This window comes from Pongo abelii, chromosome 7 (assembly GCF_028885655.2).
Source record: "Pongo abelii isolate AG06213 chromosome 7, NHGRI_mPonAbe1-v2.0_pri, whole genome shotgun sequence".
In the NCBI taxonomy this organism is placed as follows: Eukaryota; Metazoa; Chordata; class Mammalia; order Primates; family Hominidae; genus Pongo; species Pongo abelii.
This window is the reverse complement of record NC_071992.2, coordinates 40,945,969-40,968,780: the sequence shown is the minus strand read 5'-3', so window position 1 is coordinate 40,968,780 and position 22,812 is coordinate 40,945,969. Positions and strand designations below refer to the sequence as shown.

The 22,812-nt window shown below is 41.1% G+C and overlaps 2 protein-coding genes across 7 annotated transcripts in view; one reads left to right on the top strand and one right to left on the bottom strand.

The window, feature by feature from the left end:
- Positions 1-14,759, bottom strand: part of ADAM9 (ADAM metallopeptidase domain 9) — a 108,066-nt gene extending 93,307 nt beyond the window's left edge. The window contains exons 1-2 of one of the 2 annotated variants that reach the window (XM_003777238.4): positions 14,342-14,759; positions 3,474-3,571 (exon numbers count right to left, since the gene is read on the bottom strand). In XM_003777238.4, coding sequence (XP_003777286.1) covers positions 3,474-3,571; positions 14,342-14,438 — 195 coding nt within the window. In that variant the 5' untranslated portion in view covers positions 14,439-14,759. Of the gene's footprint in view, positions 1-3,473; positions 3,572-13,863; positions 14,113-14,341 lie in introns of those variants that run through there. The other variant, XM_009243738.2, reaches the window with a different exon arrangement.
- Positions 14,013-22,729, top strand: TM2D2 (TM2 domain containing 2). 5 transcript variants are annotated; one of them, XM_054560857.2, is made up of 4 exons: positions 14,013-14,894; positions 15,702-16,178; positions 17,846-17,961; positions 19,979-20,722. In XM_054560857.2, the coding sequence occupies exons 2-4, from the start codon at positions 15,993-15,995 to the stop codon at positions 20,190-20,192; spliced, it is 516 nt and encodes a 171-aa protein (XP_054416832.1). In that variant the 5' UTR covers positions 14,013-14,894; positions 15,702-15,992; the 3' UTR covers positions 20,193-20,722.
- Positions 22,730-22,812: the final 83 nt, after the last annotated feature.

Below are 22,812 nucleotides of genomic sequence, written 5' to 3'. Positions count from 1 at the left end.
TCATAACTGATCATGGAAAATAACCTCATGTCTATCTAACTCTTCTTAAATTCATTTCTAATTCAGCTATAACTGCAGGGATTATCTTCTCAAGTCCATCGATGTATTACCTACAGTACAAGATAGTTACTGCTTTTGTCTAAATGAAATGAAACTCTTGGTTTCAAGAAATTATCCCTAGTTCTAGTTATATAAAGTTAAAAAGAAATTCAACTCCTTTTATGGTATGAATTACAGGGCTTACCTCATTTCATCAATTCTAAAACATGCTTTTTTCCCTCACATTAACGTCCCTGAAACGAGGATGCATCATACAAAGGCAAAGCAGTCTAGTCTAACTAGCAGCACCTCTGTCTTTTTTTTTTTTTTTTTTTTTGTGAGACGGAGTCTCACTCTGTCACCCAGTCTGGAATGCAGTGGCACAACCTAGGCTCACTGCAACCTCTGCCTCTTGGGTTCAGGCAATTCTCCTGTCTCAGCCTCCCGAGTAACTGGGATTACAGGCGTCCACCACCACACCCGGCTAATTTTTGCATTTTTAGTAGAGACGGGGTTTCACCACATTGGTAAGGCTGGTCTTGAACTCCTGACCTGAGGTGATCCACCCAGCCTCCCAAAATGCTGGGATTACAGGCATAAGCCACCCTGCTGGGCCACTTCTGTGTCTTTATTAGTGGTACATAAAACAATATGATGTGTCTCACAATTGATGGTATCTTAGAGTCAAGGAATTAAAGTAACTTATATATACACATCCTCCAATTCATGGGATCATCTTCTCTACCTCAGGCAACTCTGAAACAACTTCCCCAGCAACTCACCATGTCATTAGCCACAAGCGCTTAACGTGATCTCTGGAACTAAGAGATGTGACTTCGCCTTAACTCTTTAATAAAAAAGAAAGTCATGGAGGGACTCGACAACTAACATTATCAGAAGTGTCTACTTAATATTCCCTTCCGTTTCCAGACTCAGTTAACCTTTTGTCAAGAAACAGCATCATCCCCTTCACCACGGCACATCTGCCTCTGACTTCTAAGCGCTAGACCAACCTATGGATCCCGTCATCTACCTCTACATCCTGCATGGGAATCCAAGAACCCTTCATCATCTACCTCAATCTCCAGCGGACCATCAAAACCACCAAGCTCTTTCTATTGCCACAGCTTTGTCATGTGCCTTTCTACTCATTCTGCTCTTAGACAATCACATGATATAAAAACATCACTGCTATTTCTACTAAAAAGAAATCTGAGAGACTGAAGATCGTTTTGTGATAGTTTACTCCTCCCCCAAGTATCTGCCTGGATTGTTCACCCCCCTCCTTCTAGTCTTTACTAAAGGGCTACCTTCTCGTAAGGCTTTCCCTGGCCATCCTACTGAAAAATGCAATCCTCTCCCCAGCAACTCACCATTTCCAGCCTTCCTATCCCCCTTCTTGCTTTAATTTTCTCCATAGCACTTATCACCATCTGAAGTAATATACATTTTTGGTTTGGGGGGGTTTTTTGTTGTTGTTGTTGTTGTTGTTTTTGTTTTTGTCTCTCTCTCTGTCTCTCTCTCTCTCTCTCTCTCTCTCTCTCCCCCCTCACTAGAATGCAAGCTCGATAGAATACAAGACTGCATTCATGCAAGGGCATAAATTTTTGTCTGTTTTGTTCACTGCCATATTCCCAATACCTAAATGGTGCCTAGCATACAATAGTAACTCAATAAATACTTTTTAATGAGTTAATTATTCACTGTTGAATGAGCAAAATCCAGTTCAATATGCACTGACCATATCACTTCTCCAAATATTAACCAAAGCATAAAAATGACAGTTATCTATGATGATCCCAAGTATTAATGAGGGAAGTACTAAATGAAGATACTATCAGAGACACAAAAAAGTAGAAAACACAGTCCCTAGGCTGAAGAAAAGGAGGAAAACAGGTGGCTCATGCCTGTAATCCCAGCACTCTGGGAGGCTGAGGCAGTTGGATCACTTGAAGCCAGGAGTTCGAGACCAGCCTGGCCAACATGGCAAAACCCCATCTCTACTAAAGATACAAAATTAGCTGGGTATGGTGGCACATGCCTGTAGTCCCAGCTACTCAGGAGGCAGAGGCATGAGAATCACTTGAACCCAGGAGGCGGAGACTGCAGTGAGCCAAGATCGCACCCAAACAGGGATTAACTGATTAACTCTATCCTAAGACAAAACATAATCAAATGGTAGGCTGTCCAGTTCAAACCAAAAACAAGTAAAATGTATAAATTCATCTACACAGGAGATCCTAGAGTCATTTACTCCTCAGTTGGAGAGATGTAAATGGAGTTGAGTGACCAACCCAACTAGTAGGTGGTGGTACCCACAGGGAGGACCAAAACTAAAAGTTCCTGGTCCTCAACTCCAGTGTTCTTTTTACAATGCCCACTCCCTAAAAAACAGGCACGCTGCCTTACATTTCTGAGTGTATCAGCAATTCAGATATTAATACAATTCATAATGAGCTAAATTCTATGCGTTATTACCTGCCATTGTTAAATTATAATAAAATTTAATTATACTTCTATAAAGTTGAAGGACTTATAAAAGTCCAAATAGATTACTTCTGAACAAACTTTACAAAAGAATAGTAGAAAAAATAATTTTTGTGCACTGGTTACCCCATTTACAGCACAGTAGGTTTCTTCCAATATGAAAATAAAACTTGTATTTTAGTAAATATTCCCTAATATAAAATATATGCATTTAACACATTATCACTCTCCACCGTCAGTGAAGATATAGTATAAAGTGTTCTAGCTATCACAAACTGAGTGAGGTTATATAATTATAATAAGAATTATAATTCTTATTATAATAAAATCACTGTGACCATTGCCTGTCAGTTAAAATGTATATAATCAGCAGCCTACCCTAGTGATAGAATTCTGTTTAACTATTCTATTCTGTTATGTTTCGAGTTGATCATATTGTCTTTAAAAAAGAAAAGATACTGGCTGGGCATGGTGGCTCACACCTGTAATCCCAGCACTTTGCAAGGCCAAGGCAGGTGAATGACCTGAGGTCAGGACTTTGAGATCAGCGTGGCCAATGTGGTGAAACCCTGTCTCTACTAAAAAATACCAAAAAATTAGCCAGATATGGTGGCACATGCCTGTAGTCCCAGCTACTCAGAAGGCTGAGGCAGGAGAATCACTTGAACCCAGAAGGCGGAGGTTGCAGTGAGCCGAGATCACACCACTGCATGCTCCAGCCTGGGTGACAGAGCAAGACTCCATCTCATAAAAAAAAGGATATTAAGGCTCAATATGTTGCTTTTACTAGCATAACATCCAGTGGACATCAGTACCATATGGTGCTACGCTAAGTAACAGCCAAGTAATAACTCACTGAACTGATCACTGCTACAAATAACACCTTTGTGCTAAAACAGAAAAGAAAAAAATTAACCACATATTATTTCTCAACAATTATAACTTACTTGTTTTGAATAGGGCCTAGGGGCTTCTCTTCTTTCTCTAGTTAATCTCCAAGGAGTTATAATTTCATAAGAAGAAAGATGTGAGGTCTGTTGAAAGCCTACAGAAAAGGCAAAAACAAATATAATAAGTGAAACTGAAAAACTACGTGGGAACACAATATAATGAAAAATCAAAATGTTCAAATCACAGAAAAATCACCTGACATTCCCATATTACAATATGCATATAATAAAAGTACTTTTATATAAAGTTGTATTAATACATGAAAATAGCAATGCATTAGGTAAGTATGAGGGAGGAAAATGTATTTTCTTAAAGAAGAATATCAGTCTTTATCCAAACATTATAAATATACATAGCAATCATTTCAAACATTTTTAGCTATAAACCCTAACCCCTTTTTCTCAAAAGAAATCTTAAGGTATAAACACAAGAAGAAAGAAAAGAAATGGTTTGGTGGGGAAATGGGGGAAAGGCATCCTAGAGTCTAGCACCCTTCACTCATCTCCCATTCCTCCCCCTCACCCAGCATGAATAACATCCTCTCAGATGATACTACTAAATACTTACTGCTATAGTTTGTATGTCTGACTTCTCCAAATCTCACACTGAAATTTAACCCCCAGTGTGCTAGTGTTGGGAGGTGGGGTGTAGTAACAGGTGTTGGGGTCATGGAAGTGGATCCCTCATGAACAGAGTAATGCCATCCCTGAGGGGCCAGGGTAGGAGAAAGAGTTCTTGTTCTATTAGTTCCCTCAAGAGCTGGTTGTTAAAAAGAGCCTCTCTCCCCCATCTCTCTTGTTTCCTCTCTCGCCTTGTGACCTCTGTACCCGCCAGCTCCCCTTCCCCTTCTGCCACGAATGGAAGCAGCCTAAAGCCCTCACCAGAAGCAGATGCCTGTGCCATGCTTCCTGTACAGCCTGCAGTGAATCAAATAAACCTCTTTTCTTTATAAATTACCCAGTCTCAGGTACTCCTTTATAGCAACACAGACTAAGACACTTATTAAATGGACAAGGACTGTAAGAGGGAAAAGGTACTTTTAATATCTGATGGGTTAACTAACAAATATATACTCAACAATGTAGCCACGCTCTCAAATTATAGCCATTAATCCATCACAAAAACACAAATTTTATGCAAAATTTCTTAACAGTTAAGAGCTCTGAAAGTTATGTAGACTTACTCCCATTTCCAATTCTGTTCAGTCTATCAGCATGGAATCATGATGTCTTAAGCAGGGCTTGGGTTCTAAAGTCATCACTTGAATCGAAATTGAGTATAATCAAAATTGCCAACACTAATCTCTTAGGAAGACACACCATTTGGGAGTCCAATACATAGTCTCTCGATAAGTCCAACACAACCTCTTTTTCTTCCAGCATTATTACCAATGGCTTAACCCTTACTAACCTCACCTCTAGATGACTATGACACCTTTTTACCTGGTCTCCCTACTCTCATACTCTCCTCCTTTGATCCAATCTATAGTTCATTCACTCATGAGTTTCCTAATACCCCTCAGATTTCTCAAATATAGATTAAGATGAATTATTTACATCTAATTTTTTCCAAGATAACATTGTATATAAAATGTTTATAACTTTGTCTGGTTTGGGATTAAAAAGATACAAACAGCTGCAAACAAGAAACCATAAATTATAACATATCCAATGTAATGCATGTATAAACAGCTTTTAAACTCTTTACCCATCAATCCCTTATATTTCTGTAAGAATCTGTTTTCTTTTGCACAGGTCACAACTGGAGAAACTGGTTATTTTACCAAGTTTTGACTGGAATGTTGTGCTTTCCTTTAAGGAATCAAACTTGATTTATAGAACCGATAAAAGCCCCTTGAGAAAACTGGCCACGTACCTTGTCTACACAGTCCCTGTACGAGGTTCCTGATCTGTTGTAAATAAAGAATGTCACTATCTACAGTCCCAGGTGTGTCAAGATATCTTGGGACCTCAAGAGGAGAGGAATTTACCCAACTCATACCTGTATTTAACTGTGCAAACCCATGGCTGAGCTCTGCTTTAAAAAACATCTCAGGTGAGATTCCTTATGGAACAAAGTTCCATCAAAGCCAATTAAAAAGTGCCTATGTGGCAAATAATTATTCTTACTGCACTTATTTCAAACAATCAGGCCAAGTATAATAAGACTAAAGCTTATTTTGCTACCCATCATATCCTATCAGTCCTATCACGATTTGTTTTTAATGAAAATGGGGGACAGGAAAGAGAAAAACTATGTTTCAAGAACTATGGTACACCTGACATTAAAGTCTAGTCTCATCAGTTGTTTTTGAGTTTTTCCCTGCAAATTGGACTGACTCTGCTTATTTCAGTGAACCAATCAGTGATCTCTAACTGCAGCTCAGAAGAAACAAGAGGGATGGCTAATGTTAACATCTGGATCAGTATTCTAATTCTGGGCATATATTGGAATCAGTTAATGACCCCATATCAGCTTGGTTCCAACAATTGCCCAGTTCATGGAACATATTTCTATTTAGTTTACTTGGAATAATTTTACTTATTTGCTTTACTGTCATGAAATATATTGCTATTATAATCTTTGTGTAGGAATGCCGGATAAGCTTACTGAATGTTTTCTTAAATTGAACACTTCTTATTAATCTTATTAATCTTCTAGATATCACCTTTTGTGTGGTGAACTCAACAGAACTCAAGAGTTGTGAATGACCCTCAGCATACTGACGTTGTGTGACTGAGCTCCTCTCTACCCTGGATACAAGATATCCTATAGTTAGGCAGGAATATGATTGCCCCTATTCAGCCTGAAGAAGCCACAGAAGATAGATCTTTGTCCCTCTACAATGCTTAGGATTAAGGTTTCCATGTAAAAGGATGAGGGAAAATATGTCAGCGGCACTCAAACCAGACTGACTCCAACTTGAATAGAGGCTGGGTAAAATAAGGCTGAGACCTACTGGGCTGCAATCCCAGAAGGTTAGGCATTCTTAGTCACAGAATGAGATAGGAGGTCAGTACAAGATACAAGTCATAGAGACTGCTGATAAAACAGTTTGCAGTATAGAAGCCAGCTAAAACCCACCAAAACCAAGACTGCGAGGAAAGTGACCTCTGGTCGTCCTTACTGCTCATTATATGCTAATTATAATACATTAGCATGCTAAAAGACACTCCTACCAGCACCATGACAGTTTACAAATGCCATGGCAATGCCCAGAAGTTACCTTATATGGTCTAAAAATCCTTGCCCCTTTCCCAGAAAACTCATGAATAATCCACCCCTTGTTTGGCATATAATCAAGAAGCAACTATCAGTATACTCAGCTGAGCAGCCCATGCCACTGTTCTGCTTGTGGAGTAGCCATTCTTTTATTCCTTTACTTTCTTAATAAACATGCTTTCACTTTAAAAAAAAAAATTTCTCTTTAAGTAAATCATTACAGACAAGATTATATATGCTGGCCAGGCATGGTGGCTCAACCCTGTAATCCCAGCACTTTGGGAGGCCAAGGCAGGAGGATCACTTGAGCCCAGGAGCTCAAGACCAGCCCGAGCAACAGAGCAAGACCCTGTCTCTTCAAAAAAATTTAAAAATTAGTGGGGCATGGTGGCACATGCCTGTGGTCCCAGCTACTCAGGAGGCTAAAGTGGAAGGATCACCTGAGCCTGGGAGATCAAGGCTGCAGTGAGCCATGATCATGCAACTGCACTCCAGCCTGATCAACAGAGAGAGACCCTGCCAAAAAAAAAAAAAAAAAAGAAAGAATACATATGCTGATAGACACAGACAACTGTTACACTAGAAGCTAAACAATATAGAACCAAACTGAAGTTTTTTCATTACAACTCAGAAGCAAACATAACAGAGAAAAAGAAATGCCTCCAAAAATAAAGCATCTGTAGTTCTTATGGGCAGGCAGGTATTTAAAGAGCTTTCATTTTGAAACAGGTTCAGTTACTTTACAGGCAAAGTTAGTTTACTTTACTTATAGTTTCAGGCCAAAACTAGAAACCAAGTCTTCTGTCTTCTATGAATCTTTTACCGAGACTGCCAATGAAGTAAAATAAAAGCTAAATATAGGAAGATTATACGTAACTTTCTTTCCTTCTTTTCCATTTTAAACACAATTCTCATCTGAAAAGCAAAATGCCATAACTAATCATTTATTTTTAAAAGGCTTTCAAAATTATAGCACCCTGAAATAATTTCTGTGTGTAAGAGCTGTTATTCTGATATTGACATCTTGCTTCTAAAATCCAAGCAACCACTTTCTGAATTAAAGCCATGCCATAAAAAGTTCCAAAACATCATAACAAATGCACATACTGGGGGAATGCCATCAAAATAATATATACTAATTGTATGAAAATCCTCCTTCCCGTGTTTTTTTCCCAAAATTCCTTTCTTATCTCTAGGTCAGGTTTTTTTCTTTTTTCCTGTTCATATCCTGCATAGATTTTCCCCAAATTCCCTTTAGTTGTTTTTTTTTTTTTTAATTTCAAATAGTAGCAGTTTCTCATGGGAACCAAAATAACATTTTTCCACTTTAATATAAAAAAAGAGCTTTAACATTATTTGTATAAACCTTCAACCTGTAAGGGGGCTGTCCTGTGTACCGTGGAATGTTTTGCAGCATCCCTGGCCTCCACCCACTAGATGCCAATAGCATCCCCCAGTTGTGACAGCTAAAAGTTTCAGGCCAAGACTAGAAACCAAGTCTTCTGTCTTCTATGAATTTTTTTACCCAGACTGCCAACGAAATAAAATAAAAGCTAAATATAGGAAGATTACATATAACTTTCTTTCCTTCTTTTGCATTTTAAACACAATTCTCATTTTGAAAACCAAAATGCCACAATTAATCATTTATTTTATCAAGAGTTTGAGACCAGCCTGGCCAACATGGTGAAACCCTGCCTCTACAAAATATGCAAAATTAGCCAGGCCTGGTGGCACTCTCCTGTTGTCCCAGCTACTTGGAAGGCTGAGGCACGAGACCACCTGAGCCCAGGACAGGGAGGTTGCAGTGAGCTGAGAACCACTTTAGCCCAGGAGGGGGAGGTTGCAGTGAGCTGAGACTGCACCACTGCACTCCAGCCTGGGCAACGGAGGGAGACTCTGTCTAAAAAAAAAGAAAAAAAGAAAATGGCCTGAAGAGAAAACATGAACCACTGAAACATGAAACTTAACATGTCTAATCTTAAAGAAAGGAAAAGGTGTTAGTTGCACTTCATTCTTTCTCTAACTCCATAGATCTTTCTATACACTATAGTGTGTTTTAGAGGAAGTCTGAGCACGCTTTTCATAACAGTAATTGTAGTACAGGGAAGTAAGTTAAAAGAATTCTACCTAATTGTGGCCGGGCACGGTGGCTCAAGCCTATAATCCCAGCAATTTGGGAGGCCGAGGCGGGCGGATCATGAGGTCAGGAGTTCCAGACCAGACTGGCCAATATGGTGAAACCCCGTCTTTACTAAAAAAAAAATACAAAAATTAGCCAGGCATGGTGGTGCGTGCCTGTAGTCCCAGCTACTTGGGAGGCTGAGGCAGAAGAATCGCTTGAACCTGGGAGGTGGAGGTTGCAGTGACCCCAGATTGTGCCACTGCACCCCAGTCTGGGCAACAGAGTGAGACTCTGTCCCAAAAAAAAAAAAAAAAAAAAAAGAATTCTACCTAATTGCAAAGCAAACAAATCTGAACTCCAAACCATGGGCTTCTCTCATTTTTTTCCTGCCTACTACATAAACAAACTGCCACTTTTAAGTACTTCCACTGTAGAAAATAAAAATAAACCTGGCCTCCACATTCAGGATAAATAAGATAACTCTGTTTCCAAAGTATTTCTTGTACAGAAATTGTTTCAATTAGATCTACAAAGCACTATTATTTCGAGCCATATAATAGGTTGGTGCAAAAGTAATTGCAGTTTTTGCCTTTTTTTTTTTTTAATCATTCTAGTATTCACCAGGTCAATTCCAGATAAATACATACCATATATTAATAACTACCTTTGGGCTGGGCGTGGTGGCTCATGCCTGTAATCCCAGCACTTTGGGAGGCCAAGGCGGGTGGATCACAAGGTCAGGAGTTCAAGACCAGCCTTGCCAACATGGTGAAACCCTGTCTCTACTAAAAATACAAAAATTAGCCAGGTGTGGTGGCGCACGCGCCTGTAATCCCAGCTACTCAGGAGGCTGAGGCAGAAGGATCGCTTGACCCCGGGAGGCAGAGGTTGCAGTGAGCTGAGATCGAGCCATTGCACTCCAGTCTGGGCGACAGTGCGAGACTCCATCTCAAAAAAAAAAAAACTACCTTCAAATATACTTAATTATAATTTCTACTGCTATGTCTACACTCTTACTTTTTTTAGTGTTACACTTTCCTTAAATATTTACCCATCTTTACATTTAAAAAGAAATGGCTTCTGTTGTTTGTTTAAGCGTCCCTTTGGGAAAAACACCACCCATTTCTAAGATTTAATGCCCTAGACAATTTAAGTTCCTTCCTCCAGCAAAGAATTTAAGTTCTTTGAGACCAAGGACGGTATCTTATTCATCATGTATTTCCTGCACTGGTACAGTATGTACTCAATAAAATATGTGTTGAATAAATAACCTCTTCTGATGGTTATAGCTAAACAAACATAGTTCTGATAGTTGTAATTATCACATATGACTTAAAGTGAACCTTACTTTTTATGATTAACATCTTTTGTATCAACTTTTCTACAAATCTACATAGCCTACACATTTGTCATTTTGATAGCAAAATCATATTTCATTGTATTGCTATTTACAGACTGCTTAATCACTTCTCTTAAGCGGCTGGGATGGGAGGTCAGGCCCAAGATATCTTCACAACAGGATTCTCAGCCTTTCAATAAGACTGATCAGAATCAGGCTCTCCTGGGGTCTACTCATATGAAGATTCTACACTACTAGAGGGAAGACGTTAAAATCATCCTAAAATGACTTAAATCATGAAAAATCTCATTAAAAGAACAATTCATCAAAGGGAATGTCTCATTCCCTTTGAGTTCTGCCCTACAATATAACATGTTTGGGGGTGATATCATTTTATTTTCTTCCAATAAGGTTTAGTAACCCAATACTTACAATACCATAAACATAAATAAATACAAACAGAATCGCATATTTTAAAACGGACCAAGTTAATTTCTAAGGTTCCCTAGCTCACTCTTAAAAGATGTGATTTAAGGCCAGGCATGGTGGTTCACACCTGTAATCCCAGCACTTTGGGAGGCTGATGCAGGAGGAACGCTTGAGCCCAGGAGTTCGAGACTAGCCTAGGCAACAGAGCAAGACTGCCTCTCCACACACAAAAAGTTTTTAATTAGCCAAGCATGGTGACGCACCCCTGCAGTCCCAGCTACTCAGGAGGCTTAGGCAGGAGGATTGCTTCAGCCCAGGAATTCGAGGTTACAGTGATCTATGACTGTTCCACTGCACTCCAGCCTGGGCAACAGAGCAAGACCCTGTCTCTCAGAAAGAAAAAAAAAAAAGATGTGACTCAAGCAGCGTCCCACATATGACCACTTAGGGAAAATAATCTGATTAAAATAACAACATGAAATAGAAAATAAACTACAATAATCTCTCAATATACAAACAACATTGTGCTACCCAACTTTAGTTGGGTTCACATTAGACCCATTCAAAGACTGTGAGAGAGGCCGGGGTGCGGTGGCTCATGCCTCTAGTCCCAGCGCTTTGGGAGGCTGAGGTGGGCGGATCACAAGGTCAGGAGGTCGAGACCATCCTGGCTAACACCGTGAAACTCTATCTCTACTAAAAATACAAAAAACTAGTCAGGCATAAGGCTGAGGCAGGAGAATTGCTTGAACTCGGGAGGTGAAGATTGCAGTGGGCCGAGATCGCACCACTGCACTCCAGCCTGAGCGACACAGCGAGACTCCACCTCATAAAAAAAAAAAAAAAAAAAAAAAAAAAAGACTGTGAGGGATTAGCTACTGAGATACCAAAAGGACTGCATTCATTTACGAGGCAGTTCCATAGCGCTGACTCAAAAGGATGGCATGACTCCAAGCCTCCAGTATATGTTACATATCAAAAAGGAAAAAGAAATATGAGGCTATGTCATATGTTTGAGCTTGCGGATATTCCCAAGAAAAAGCTTCCAGTTACTTAGAGCTTGCATCTTCCGGGGGATTCCATAATAAATTCTATTATAAACCTGGATTTTTTACAAAGAGCAAATATAAATTTGGTAAGTTAAAGCTACAAGTGCTTTTTGAAAACTGTCTTGGAAACCAGGAACTAGGTTTGTACATATTTTAATTATATATGCTTTCTTTTTTACTTAAAGGTTGAAAACCAAATCATCCTTAAATGTAAAAGGCTACATTCTCCTATCAGCACAAACACAAACATATCAAATTTAAATATTTTGTTGGCATCTGAAAACGAGATTAGTATGGACCTAAGTTCTTACTACACAAATCATTTTACAGTGACTCACCATGAGTAAGCTTTCAAAGTCATTTTCTTTAGAATGCCAGTCTTTGTTTAAAAAAAAATTCTAAATCTGTTCCTCATAATTACTACCTTAGAAAATCAGAAGAGGTTTCATACCTGATTCCCCTTGTTATTTTTTACAATGACACAGTTACCTTTGTCAGTTTAAAAACAAACAAAAAAAAAAAGTTTACTGAAAGTTAGCTGTTTGGAAATTAGACTGCATTTCCTCATTGAGACAATGTTATATATAGATGGTAGTAAAAATCCTATAAAACCTACTTAACTCCTAATGTAACTGACGTGTGCCTGGTACCTCAAATTCCTCTTTCAATCCTGGAAAATGTTTCAGTGCACGTTTTAAACACCTTATACTGCAAAAATGTGGTCAGCTGATTTTGTATGAACGTTCCCCGAGACAAACAAGAGTTGACTCACTGCACACTATTACAAAAGCCTCTTAACCGGTGTCCCAGCCTCTAGTCTCTCCCTCCTAGATTCTATCCTCCACCGTGTTGCCCGTTTTCTTAACAGAAAATGAGATTAGGTCGCACCCCTACTTAAAACCTCCACTGCCCAAAGAACTTCCTACGGGGTGAAGTCCAAACCCCTTAGAGTTCAGCATAGAAGACTCTTCCCAACTGCTAACAACCTACCTTAGTTTGATCTTCCATCCCTCCCTTTTATAGTCTGCATGAAGACATATTGACATTTTTATTATTTCCTAAAAAGTCATGTTCTTTCATATGCCCCCCGCCCCACCATACTCTTGCAAAAATTTTCCTCTGCTTAGAATGTATTCCTACTATTCTACTTGAAAAATCACCGATGTAGCCCAGTTCAAATATTATTTTCTCTAAAAATCTTCCCCAACATCTCTCAGATGCGCTTAGCATATTTGGTCACCTTCTGCCCCTCTACAAGCAACAGAGTGGTGTTTATAGGAGTTCCATAAACGGTGGCTAAACTTTGAAGAGGCATACACATGCGGAAGTGAGGAGCCGGCCAAAACCACAGTTAAAGACCATCAGGATATTCCATTCATCTAATGCAGGTCGGTAATGACTGACATTTATATTAACATTTAAAAATACAGTCTTATTTACATTTACAAACACAAAAAAAATCACAGATTAATAAAACTCCGGATGTATAATCGTCTTCACCTTAAACATCGGTGAATGTTAACCATCTAGAATACCACCGGAAAAGTAGTTTTAACCAGAAGAAATTTGGCAACTTCCCATTCAAAACATTTTCAGAGTTTCAACATTTCCACACCGGGGCAAATTTACTTAATTTCAAATGAAGTAGCCAAAGATAAGAAAAACAAGTAATTAGTTTCCCGAAGGTCAACAGTCCTGCGTTGAAATCTTCTATCATCACCTTTGAATAACTTTCAACCAATGATTTAGTAAAAACTCCCATTCTCCATCATCCTCTGTCGCTGATAGAGAAAATACAGCCATGCAAACAATTATCTCATACAAAATCCAAAATAAACTACTTGTTTCCAGAAAGACACCAGCGTGCTGACAATTTGCTTCCACTATGTTTGGGCATCTCCAATACAAGTATCTTACATAGTCAAGGGCAGTTTCGCAATTCAAAAACGATTTCACACAAATGATTTAATTCCTACAATAATCCTGTGAGTTCAAGAGAGCAGGGATTATCTGTCCGGATTTAACACAGTACGAACCCAGTAAAAACACAGATTTTTTAAGAATGGTTTGGCTATAGAAAGGTAGCACATCGTTTACAAAATATTCTTACTACAAAAATGACCCAAGAGAAATGAGCGTCCTCCCACCCACCTTTATTCCACCATTAAATTTAGCTGTGTTGACCCAAGGATACCATGAACGTCAAAATTTCAAATTATAACCTGCAGCAAAAGTTTCATCTCTCAGTCTCTTTCCAAGCGACATTAACTCCACGAGCGAGAGCCAGCTCCCTCCCTGCAGGCGTTTGGAGGACTGAACGCCTGCGGGCGCGCCCAGCCTGCAGGGCTCCGGCCCGCCGAGGTCAGCGCCCGCCCCAGCGCGGGTTTCGGGGCGTCTGGGGGACCCGGCTTCGCGCGAGGAGGCGGGGGATGGGGGGACGCTGGGCGTTCTTCGCTCCATCGAACAGGACACGGAGGAAGCGGTGCCGGGCAGCGGACCCGGGCCAAGAAGGGCTTGGGGCGCCAAACCCCGCGCCTCGGGTGCTACCCCGGTCCGCACACACCTGGAGCGGCCGCGCCCCCCGACCCCGGGTCCAATCCCCAGGCCGGGCCCCTCCACTCCCAGGCACCACAGGTTCACTCCGAGCGCCCCGTCCCTAGGAAGCAGCCGTCCCAACCGACCCGGGGGGCGGACACCCACCTGGCCGCGCCGCACCGAGGACTGGGCCCACCAGGCCAAGCAACAACAACCACCGGACGCGAAGGGTCCCCGAGGGCAAGCCCGCGCCAGACCCCATCTCGGCCGATTCCGCAGGTTCCTCTCAGCACTCGGTCGCCTCCACCTCTGCCTCTTCCATCATTTTCCAACCCTGCCGGGGCCCCAAGTCTGGCCGGGAAGCGCGCGCTCCCGGGGACGAGCACGCGCGCGGCACTGACGCAACTGAGCCCTCGGTCCGAGCTCGCTCCCGACATCGCCTAGCTGCGCTGACGTAGGGAAAAATCCAGTCCCCGGCGCGAGAATAGGATTTCTAAACCGGCGGTGGCAACCCGCACTAGTCGGCCCGCCAGTCATATCCGCCCCGCCCTGCCGGCTGCCGGGCACGCCCACCTAGGGGGTCGAAGGATCCGATTGGAGGACGCATTCGGCGCAAAAGAAGGAGGAGCATGAGACCCAGAAGAGGAATCGAGAAGCAGAAGCGGAGGGCGGTGCAGCCCCGCCCGTCTGCTCGGCCTTTTCTGGTTGGTTGGCGGAGGTAGGTGGAGCGTTGAGCTGCGCGTCCATTGGCTGTTTGGCGGGGCTACGCGGGCGGGGCTACGCGGAAAGGCCTGACCACGCAGTCCTTGGGTCTGTGCTGCTGGCCTGGGGTTGTCGTTGAGGCCGGGTCTCCGCTCATGTGCCCGGGAAGATGGTGCTAGGTGGTTGCCCGGTTAGTTACTTACTTCTGTGCGGCCAGGCGGCTTTGCTGCTGGGGAATTTACTTCTGCTGCATTGTGTGTCTCGGAGCCACTCGCAAAATGCGACCGCTGAGCCTGAGCTCACATCCGCTGGCGCCGCCCAGCCGGAGGGCCCCGGGGGTGCTGCGAGCTGGGAATATGGCGACCCCCACTCTCCGGTCATCCTCTGCTCTTACCTGTAAGCTACCAGTGGTCGAGGCGGGTGGACGTGGAGGGTGTGCCAGGAATATATGGGTGTTAAGGGAAGGCAGCGTTGGGGGGACGCTGCATTTTTTCAGACCCTGCCCCTCTGAGGACCCAGTGGTCATTCCGGAGGCAAATATCATGAACTAGGTTTCTCACAGCCCGTGCAGAGAAAACCCTTGTGTGTCAGTGACAGAGCTTTTGGAATCCGCAAAGAGGAAAACTGGGTAGGAGTAACATCATATAGCCTCTGGAAGAAGGGCGTAAGGTTGTGCTTTCTTTGCCCTGCGCCCTTTAGCCCAAGGAGAGTATTAGTCGGTCGATTCGGTGCCAGTACTGAGTAAGGGATAAATGGAGTAACTGACTTGTCTCTGCCTACAAGGCATTTTTTAAGAAAGCAATCAATATTCTTACCGTTGCAGAATCACGCCATTTTTTAACATCTCTTTTTGATCAAACAAGAAAAGGCATTTGGGAAATGCAAAGAGGACTGAGAATACTTTGGCTTAAATTTTGCCCCCAGAATCTTGTTGTTTGCCTACTGAAGAGATGAAACCATGGCAGAAGTAGAATCCTTATAGAAAGAGGACCAGAAACACCTCCCTTCTCCAACAAAAGGTTCATTTGGGTGGCTGTCCATTTGACCTGCTGTGCTTCAGTTTAATTGGCTTGGAAAGAGGTCAGCAGGGTGAAACTGAACCCCAGAAAACTTGATGAAGAAATGTCTTTTGCCTGTTCTGATTACGTGCATGCAAACAGCGATTTGCAAAGACCGTATGATGATGATCATGATCTTACTGGTGAATTACAGACCTGATGAATTTATAGAATGTGAAGACCCAGTGGATCATGTTGGAAATGCAACTGCATCCCAGGAACTTGGTTATGGTTGTCTCAAGGTGAGTTTTTGTTTTGTTGTAAGAGCAAACCCTTCAATAACGAAATAGGAATGTCTGAATGCTATTACATAAAAGTATAAGAGGTACAAAGTTTTGTGAAGAATTTCCTCAGAAAGACCGTTACTGGAAATTTCCAGTATGGCCAGGGTCAGTGACTGAACAAGATATTTGGTTTCCTTATGAAGGAGCAATCTTTGTGCCAAAACCACCCAGGTGCAAAGACCAACCTGTCTTTGGTTCCTTTGACCACTGACAGATTTTGAAACTAAAATGTCACCCCTGACTCTCCTTCAAGGCATGAACCTTTCCTGAAAGAGCAAAAGAAAGTCTGTGCACTTTGCAACACTGGTGATGGATTGGGCAGTATCTCTGTTACACATGCATTTGGGGCAGAGCTTCTCTTGCCAATGACATTTCTTTTCTCCAGGCAAACAGGTTCCACCATGTCCTTAGGAGATAGATAGAGTCTATCAGTATATGTCTTTATAGGACATTAAAGCATGCCAGCAGAAGCCGTTGGTTAACAGTGGCTTCTTGGAATGGAAAAAAGCTATTAAGTTTTATTAGTAATATCCGTAAAGCTGAGTGTACAGTTCCTAATCAGTCTCTAAAAATAACCAGTGAAGTTCATGTGTCTCCTCCGCACCATGGACTCAGCATCCTATTATGGCACATAATGCAAGTCAAGATTTGGTCAGGTGTTAAGAGAATGATGGGAAGGCATTTTTTGTACTAAATCAGACACAGAGGAATAAACCTGACAGTAATAAGACTAAAAGGGCAACTCTTACTGAAGTTATGTATAGATAAATATTTTTTAAGACAATGAAATTTTACTCTGTTGATAATTATTGATTAAAGTTTGAGTTAATATTGTATAGAGATCACTTTTGCCCATCTTATTTAAAAATTGAGTTTATCCTGTAAGCATTCTTATTTCCCAGTCCCTTCCATTTGAGGAACTCACCAATGAAAATAGTAATAAGCACTGATATAAGGTACCAGTAAAAAATGAATATCTGTGATTTCTTGGCTAGAATTCAGTTAAGCAATGGTAAGAGGCCCAGTTCTGAAATTTTTGGCTGGAATTTAAACTTACAGATGTCCCATAGATATCAGGTAATACACATTTATGACCTAAATAAAGTCCTGAGTCAAATAATATCCTGAGTTCTTTCCTAATTCTATTCATTTTTAATAGATACAAAAGAGACCTCTAATAGGCAGTGACTTTTTAAATACCCACTCCCAAATGCTCAGTTATATGCTCTTTTTCCTGTAAATATGTATATGCTTATATATATGCATATATAAATATGTATAAGCATATACATATGCTTATAAGTAAAGATAAGTAAAGCATTGTGTTCATCTCTTCTAAATGGCCTTTAATGACATTGAGTGTGTTTGGGGGTTTTTTTTACTATATTCTTGAAGAAGCCAGTCATGAAGAAGAAAGCAGGAGTTTATTTAAGACAGTGTACATTTAAGATGGACTCAGAAGTGTGTCACTAAATTCCTTGCCCTTGAACACAGCTGTACCTCAACCTTGTTGGAATAATTGCAGTCCTGAGGCAGCATTTATTCTTTTATTAGTGAATATAAAGATAGATGTTTGTGTCACTTGCTCTGGTGAGTTGGTTTTGGTCTTGGTTGTTATTCCACAGTTCGGCGGTCAGGCCTACAGCGATGTGGAACACACTTCAGTCCAGTGCCATGCCTTAGATGGAATTGAGTGTGCCAGTCCTAGGACCTTTCTACGAGAAAATAAACCTTGTATAAAGTAAGTGTTACTTTGATTGGAGTAGTTGGTACTTGGTTGGAGGTAGAGCCATTTTCCTTGTCTTTTTATTTATTTATTTTTTGTTTTAAGAGACAGGGTCTCACTCTGTTACCCAGGCTGGAGTGCAGTGGTGCAATCACGGCTTATCACAGCCTGGACCTCCTGAGCTGAAGCAATCCTCCTGTCTCAGCCTCCCGAGTATCTGGGACAACAGGCACATGCCACTGTGCTCAGCTCATTGTTATTTTTTGATATGACTTTTTTTAAGCACCAAAGAGGGTCTATGGCTACCATTGTGCATAATTTATTGACAGAAGCAGTATGTTTATAGTAGAGAGGACTCTGGACTTAAGCCCGGAAGGTGAAGTTCTAACTGTCTCTTTCTCTAACTTGCTAAGTGCCTTTGGGCACTCAGTTTATCCCTTATCTACAGAATTTTGGGCCAGATGATCTAGCCCCAAAATTCCTACGATAGATATAAATCTTGTGCAAATAGCCTTAGTATTTCAGGAATAAAGGTTTTATTATAAAAAGTGTAGGCTCCACACTGAAAATCAGTTTATCATAAAGGTAAAGGATCAAGGTCATTTCTGTAAATTCTGCTTGAAGGCATAGAATTGCCTTGTACAGTTTGCTAATGGAAAGAGTCTATGACTATGATTAGTAATATTAGAGTAACTGCAGCTGTGTCAGCACAGTGGATAAGGGCAGAGCCTTATGAAGAAGTCCTCGCTTTTCGCTGCCACGAAACAACAGGAAAGAGCATATGGAGATCAAGTGTTCATTTAAGGACAGTGCTTCCTTAGAGAACTACACGCAGGAAGCCAGCTGAGTCTCAGGAAAAGAGCCTCTACAGAGGAGGATGGGAGCCCAGACTCCTACTCCAACCATGGTGCCTGTTGTGCAAATGTGCTTGATGACTTCTTGTCCAATCCAACTCTGCAAAAGTCGGTATTTGTTCTTAGAGATGCTCCATATCTTAGCAAGTATTCTGTTGAGACCCTCTACCAACTAGAGATTCTTAGAGGAGAGTAAAGTAAAGATGAAGAGGGTGTATTATAAAAAATGCGTATTTTTTTTTTGGAGATGGGATCTTGTTCCGTTGCCCAGGCTGGAGTATAGTGGGACAAACAGACAAACAGGGCTCACTGCAGCCTCGACCTCCTGGGCTCAAGCGATCCTCCTACCTCAGCCTCCCAAGTAACTAGGACTACAGGTGTGCTCCACCACACCTGGCATTTTTTTTTTTTTTTTTTTTTGGTAGAAACAGCGTCTCGCTATGTTGCCTAGGTTGGCCTGGAGCGCCTGGGCTCAAGTGGTCCTCCCATCTTGGCCTCCCAAAGTGCTGGGATTATAGGCATCAGCCACCACCATGGTCAAAAAGTTTTTTAAATTATTGTACATTATGATGTTTGACATCTTAAAAACCTTTCTGGCTGTGAAGAGACTGCCCTTCCTGAAGCTAGTCATTTCTTAGAGATAGCAAAGGGCCCAACCAGCAGCATGCCTTTGATATGCAAACTAGTCTAGAGACTTATCTTCTGTTTCTGGCTTGTACACCCCAGGAAATAATATTCCTCTGCCTTAGTCTTCTCAGGTCCAAGTGCCAGGTAACCAGGGACCACTCCTATACCTTAGAGCCTGCTGAGGTTATTCAAACTAGCCGGTTCTAAACTATTTGCCCTGCCCTGTCTTGCCTTTCCTGCAGAAACCCCAATGAAGATAGTGGCCAAAAACCTTCCCCTCACTTCTATCTTCCAACCACCCTGGTATCTTTGCCAGGTAGCCCTGTATAACATGATGTGCCTCCTGTCTCTGTGACCTATGAGTATAATAAACTTTGGTTTTTCCTGATCCTCTCACCTCACTGACCATATCATAAAAGAAAATAAAATGGAGGGTAAAAGGCCACAGAGGGTCCACTGCACTGTCTCATCACTTATGTTAAATTCACTAATCCTTAAGGGTTTAAATTTTCGTGCAGTAAAACATCGTCCTTTTCATTCCTTTCACCTAGGTATACTGGACACTACTTCATAACCACTTTACTCTACTCCTTCTTCCTGGGATGTTTTGGTGTGGATCGATTCTGTTTGGGACACACTGGCACTGCAGTAGGGAAGCTGTTGACACTTGGAGGACTTGGGATTTGGTGGTTTGTTGACCTTATTTTGCTAATTACTGGAGGGCTGATGCCAAGTGATGGCAGCAACTGGTGCACTGTTTACTAAAAAGAGCTGCCGTCATGGCCCAGGGAGGCAGGTGAAAGCTCTGTCTTCTGAATTCATCTCTACAGGCTCAGAACTCCTCTTTGATATCAGACCTGACGTTATTTTCCCTCTTTTGGAGGGCATTTGTTTGGTTAAGAAGGCTTCTTTGGACTTTGGAATTTCAACCCAGATTTTACCTTGCAGACGGAATGACAAGCAAAAAGTGCTGTGGGAATCAAATTTGTTCCTTTTCTTGTGCACAAAACATAAAGGATAGTGGCGAGTTTACAAGCTGTGGATGGGTTTCCATAGTCTTCCTTTCTGTACATTGCTATATATATCTTCAGTCCTTTGGAGCAAGTGGACCTACAAGTTGAGCAAAATGAATATTTGTATCCACGTTCCTCTTGTGATCCTGAGTCTTCGTGCAAGGAGATCTGAAGCTGAACAATGAAAATCTTCAGCAGAAGTAGAAATGGCCGTGGATTGTAATACACACTGAAATTCTGACTTTCTGAATTTAAATGCAGAATAAATTTTGCCAACTTGGAGTACTGTATGAGTATTTTCAGTAGGGGGAGTAAACTCAAAATTATATTTGTTTTGCAGAAACCTAGTCATTTGAAATGAGCCATCCTATTAAGCCCTCTTGTGTCTCCATTATGTTCCAGAGGCAGTATATGCAGTGCAATAATTTTTTCATTCCGCTTATGTTTTGAAAGCCAGCGGCATCAGATGTGTGAGTTGAGCTATTCCTCCTGGCAGAATTATCCAATCTAAAAATCAGCATTTACCAGCCCATGCTAATAAAATTAAGATTTCATACAAGTTTCTGTAAAACTATTCTTCGTGATTAGCTCTCCCTGTGGGCTGCAGCAGTCAGAAAGAGATAACAGCCACACTTCTGCATTCCCAAATCACCAGGAATAAAAGGAAATGTTCCAGATTGTAAGTGGTTTTAAAAACTCAGTTCTCATCCTTTGCAGTCTAAGCTGAAAGAACTATTAAATATAAAATCAAAGGTGGGCAATGTGGCCAAGTCAATGGAAGAGGCTGTTACTCAGAATAACTTACAAATTCTAGAAACAAGGTAGAACTCACTCAATTTACCTCATAATAATTGAATTTAAGACCAAATATCACAGTTAAAATAACTTCCCTGGATACATTCTATCATTTTGTAGCTTTCCTAAGAATTTCTTGCTTTATCATTCCTGATTAATCACTGTTTTTACATTATTAAAGGTGGCAATTTTCTGTAAAAAATTTAAAACAGATGATCCTATTCTGTCTTGAAAGTTCTGTACCAGACTGACCTTAACCTTGCTTATAACATAACAATTGGTAAACTTAATTCATAATCTTTATACCCTAAGACAGTATTTATTAAATTTTTATGGGTCATGAAGAAACCAGACCCTCTCCCCAGAAAAATCTACATACACAGAATTTACATAGAACTTAAAGGGGTTCATCTACACAATTTATGCATGAAACAAAATTGTACTGGTACCCTATAAATTTATACAAATAAAAGAGTTTAAGGGAGTTCAAGGATGCCATATATATATTTTTTTTAAAAATTTCTAAGGGAAGTCTAAAAAACATAAAACATTATAATATTACCCAAAATAAGATGCTACTTTTCACCTAACCAAGTCCTGCCTCATTTCACACTTTTTTTAACCTCCTAAGTGTATTCATAACCCTACCAAAAGTTGTTTTCTTTAAAAAAATAAGAAACTTTAGGCCCAGTGCAGTGGTTCAAGCCTGTAATCCCTGCACTTTGGGAGGCCGAGGCAGGCAAATCCTTTAAGGTCAGGAGTTCGAGACCAGCCTGGCCAACATGGTGAGAAACATCACCCCCTGCCTCCCCATCTCTAGTAAAAATGCAAAAATTAGCCAGGCGTGGTGGCGTGCACCTGTAATCCCAGCTACTTGGGAGGCTGAGGTAAGAGAATCGCTTGAACCAAGGAGGCAGAGGTTGCAGTGAGCAGAGGTCCTGCCACTGCACTTCAGCCCAGGCAACAGAGTGAGACTCTGACCAAAAAAAAAAAAAACTTTTGCAGCTCCAAGGCTTGAAGTCATTTATGTTGCCAGGGGTAAGAGCTTGGTTAAAGGGCTAAAAGACTAGAAACTACTGAAGATGCCCTTCTTATAGTCAGTAAAGCTGCTGGAGACAAAAGTTGTTCTCGCTGCTAGAGTGGTAATTTGAGAATCATCAATATTCCTATGTGACAATCCAAAATTAGCGGTTTTCATTTGACTTCTAAATGACACCCATCATCCATCTACCCACAAACCTGACCAAATGTGATACAACCTGAAAACCTGATGGACTAAAGGAGTATTATTTAACAATTGATTGCCTTTGCACTTTATTCAGGTTGTTTCTTAAATTTTGGTAGACAGATCCATTTGTATATGTGTGTGTTATGTCTAGTTTATGGCTGTAGAGAAGGTTTAAAATACTACAGTATCCTTCTCTCAAGGTTAAATTAGAAACTGCCTGTCTTTTAGTTGTTTCTTACCTTTAATAAAATGTCATCAGTTCCCCCAGATTTCCTGGCACCATGTTCTTCTTCCACTTGACATAGGCATCTTAGCAACAGTATAGTACCCCAACCTAATGATCCCTGAA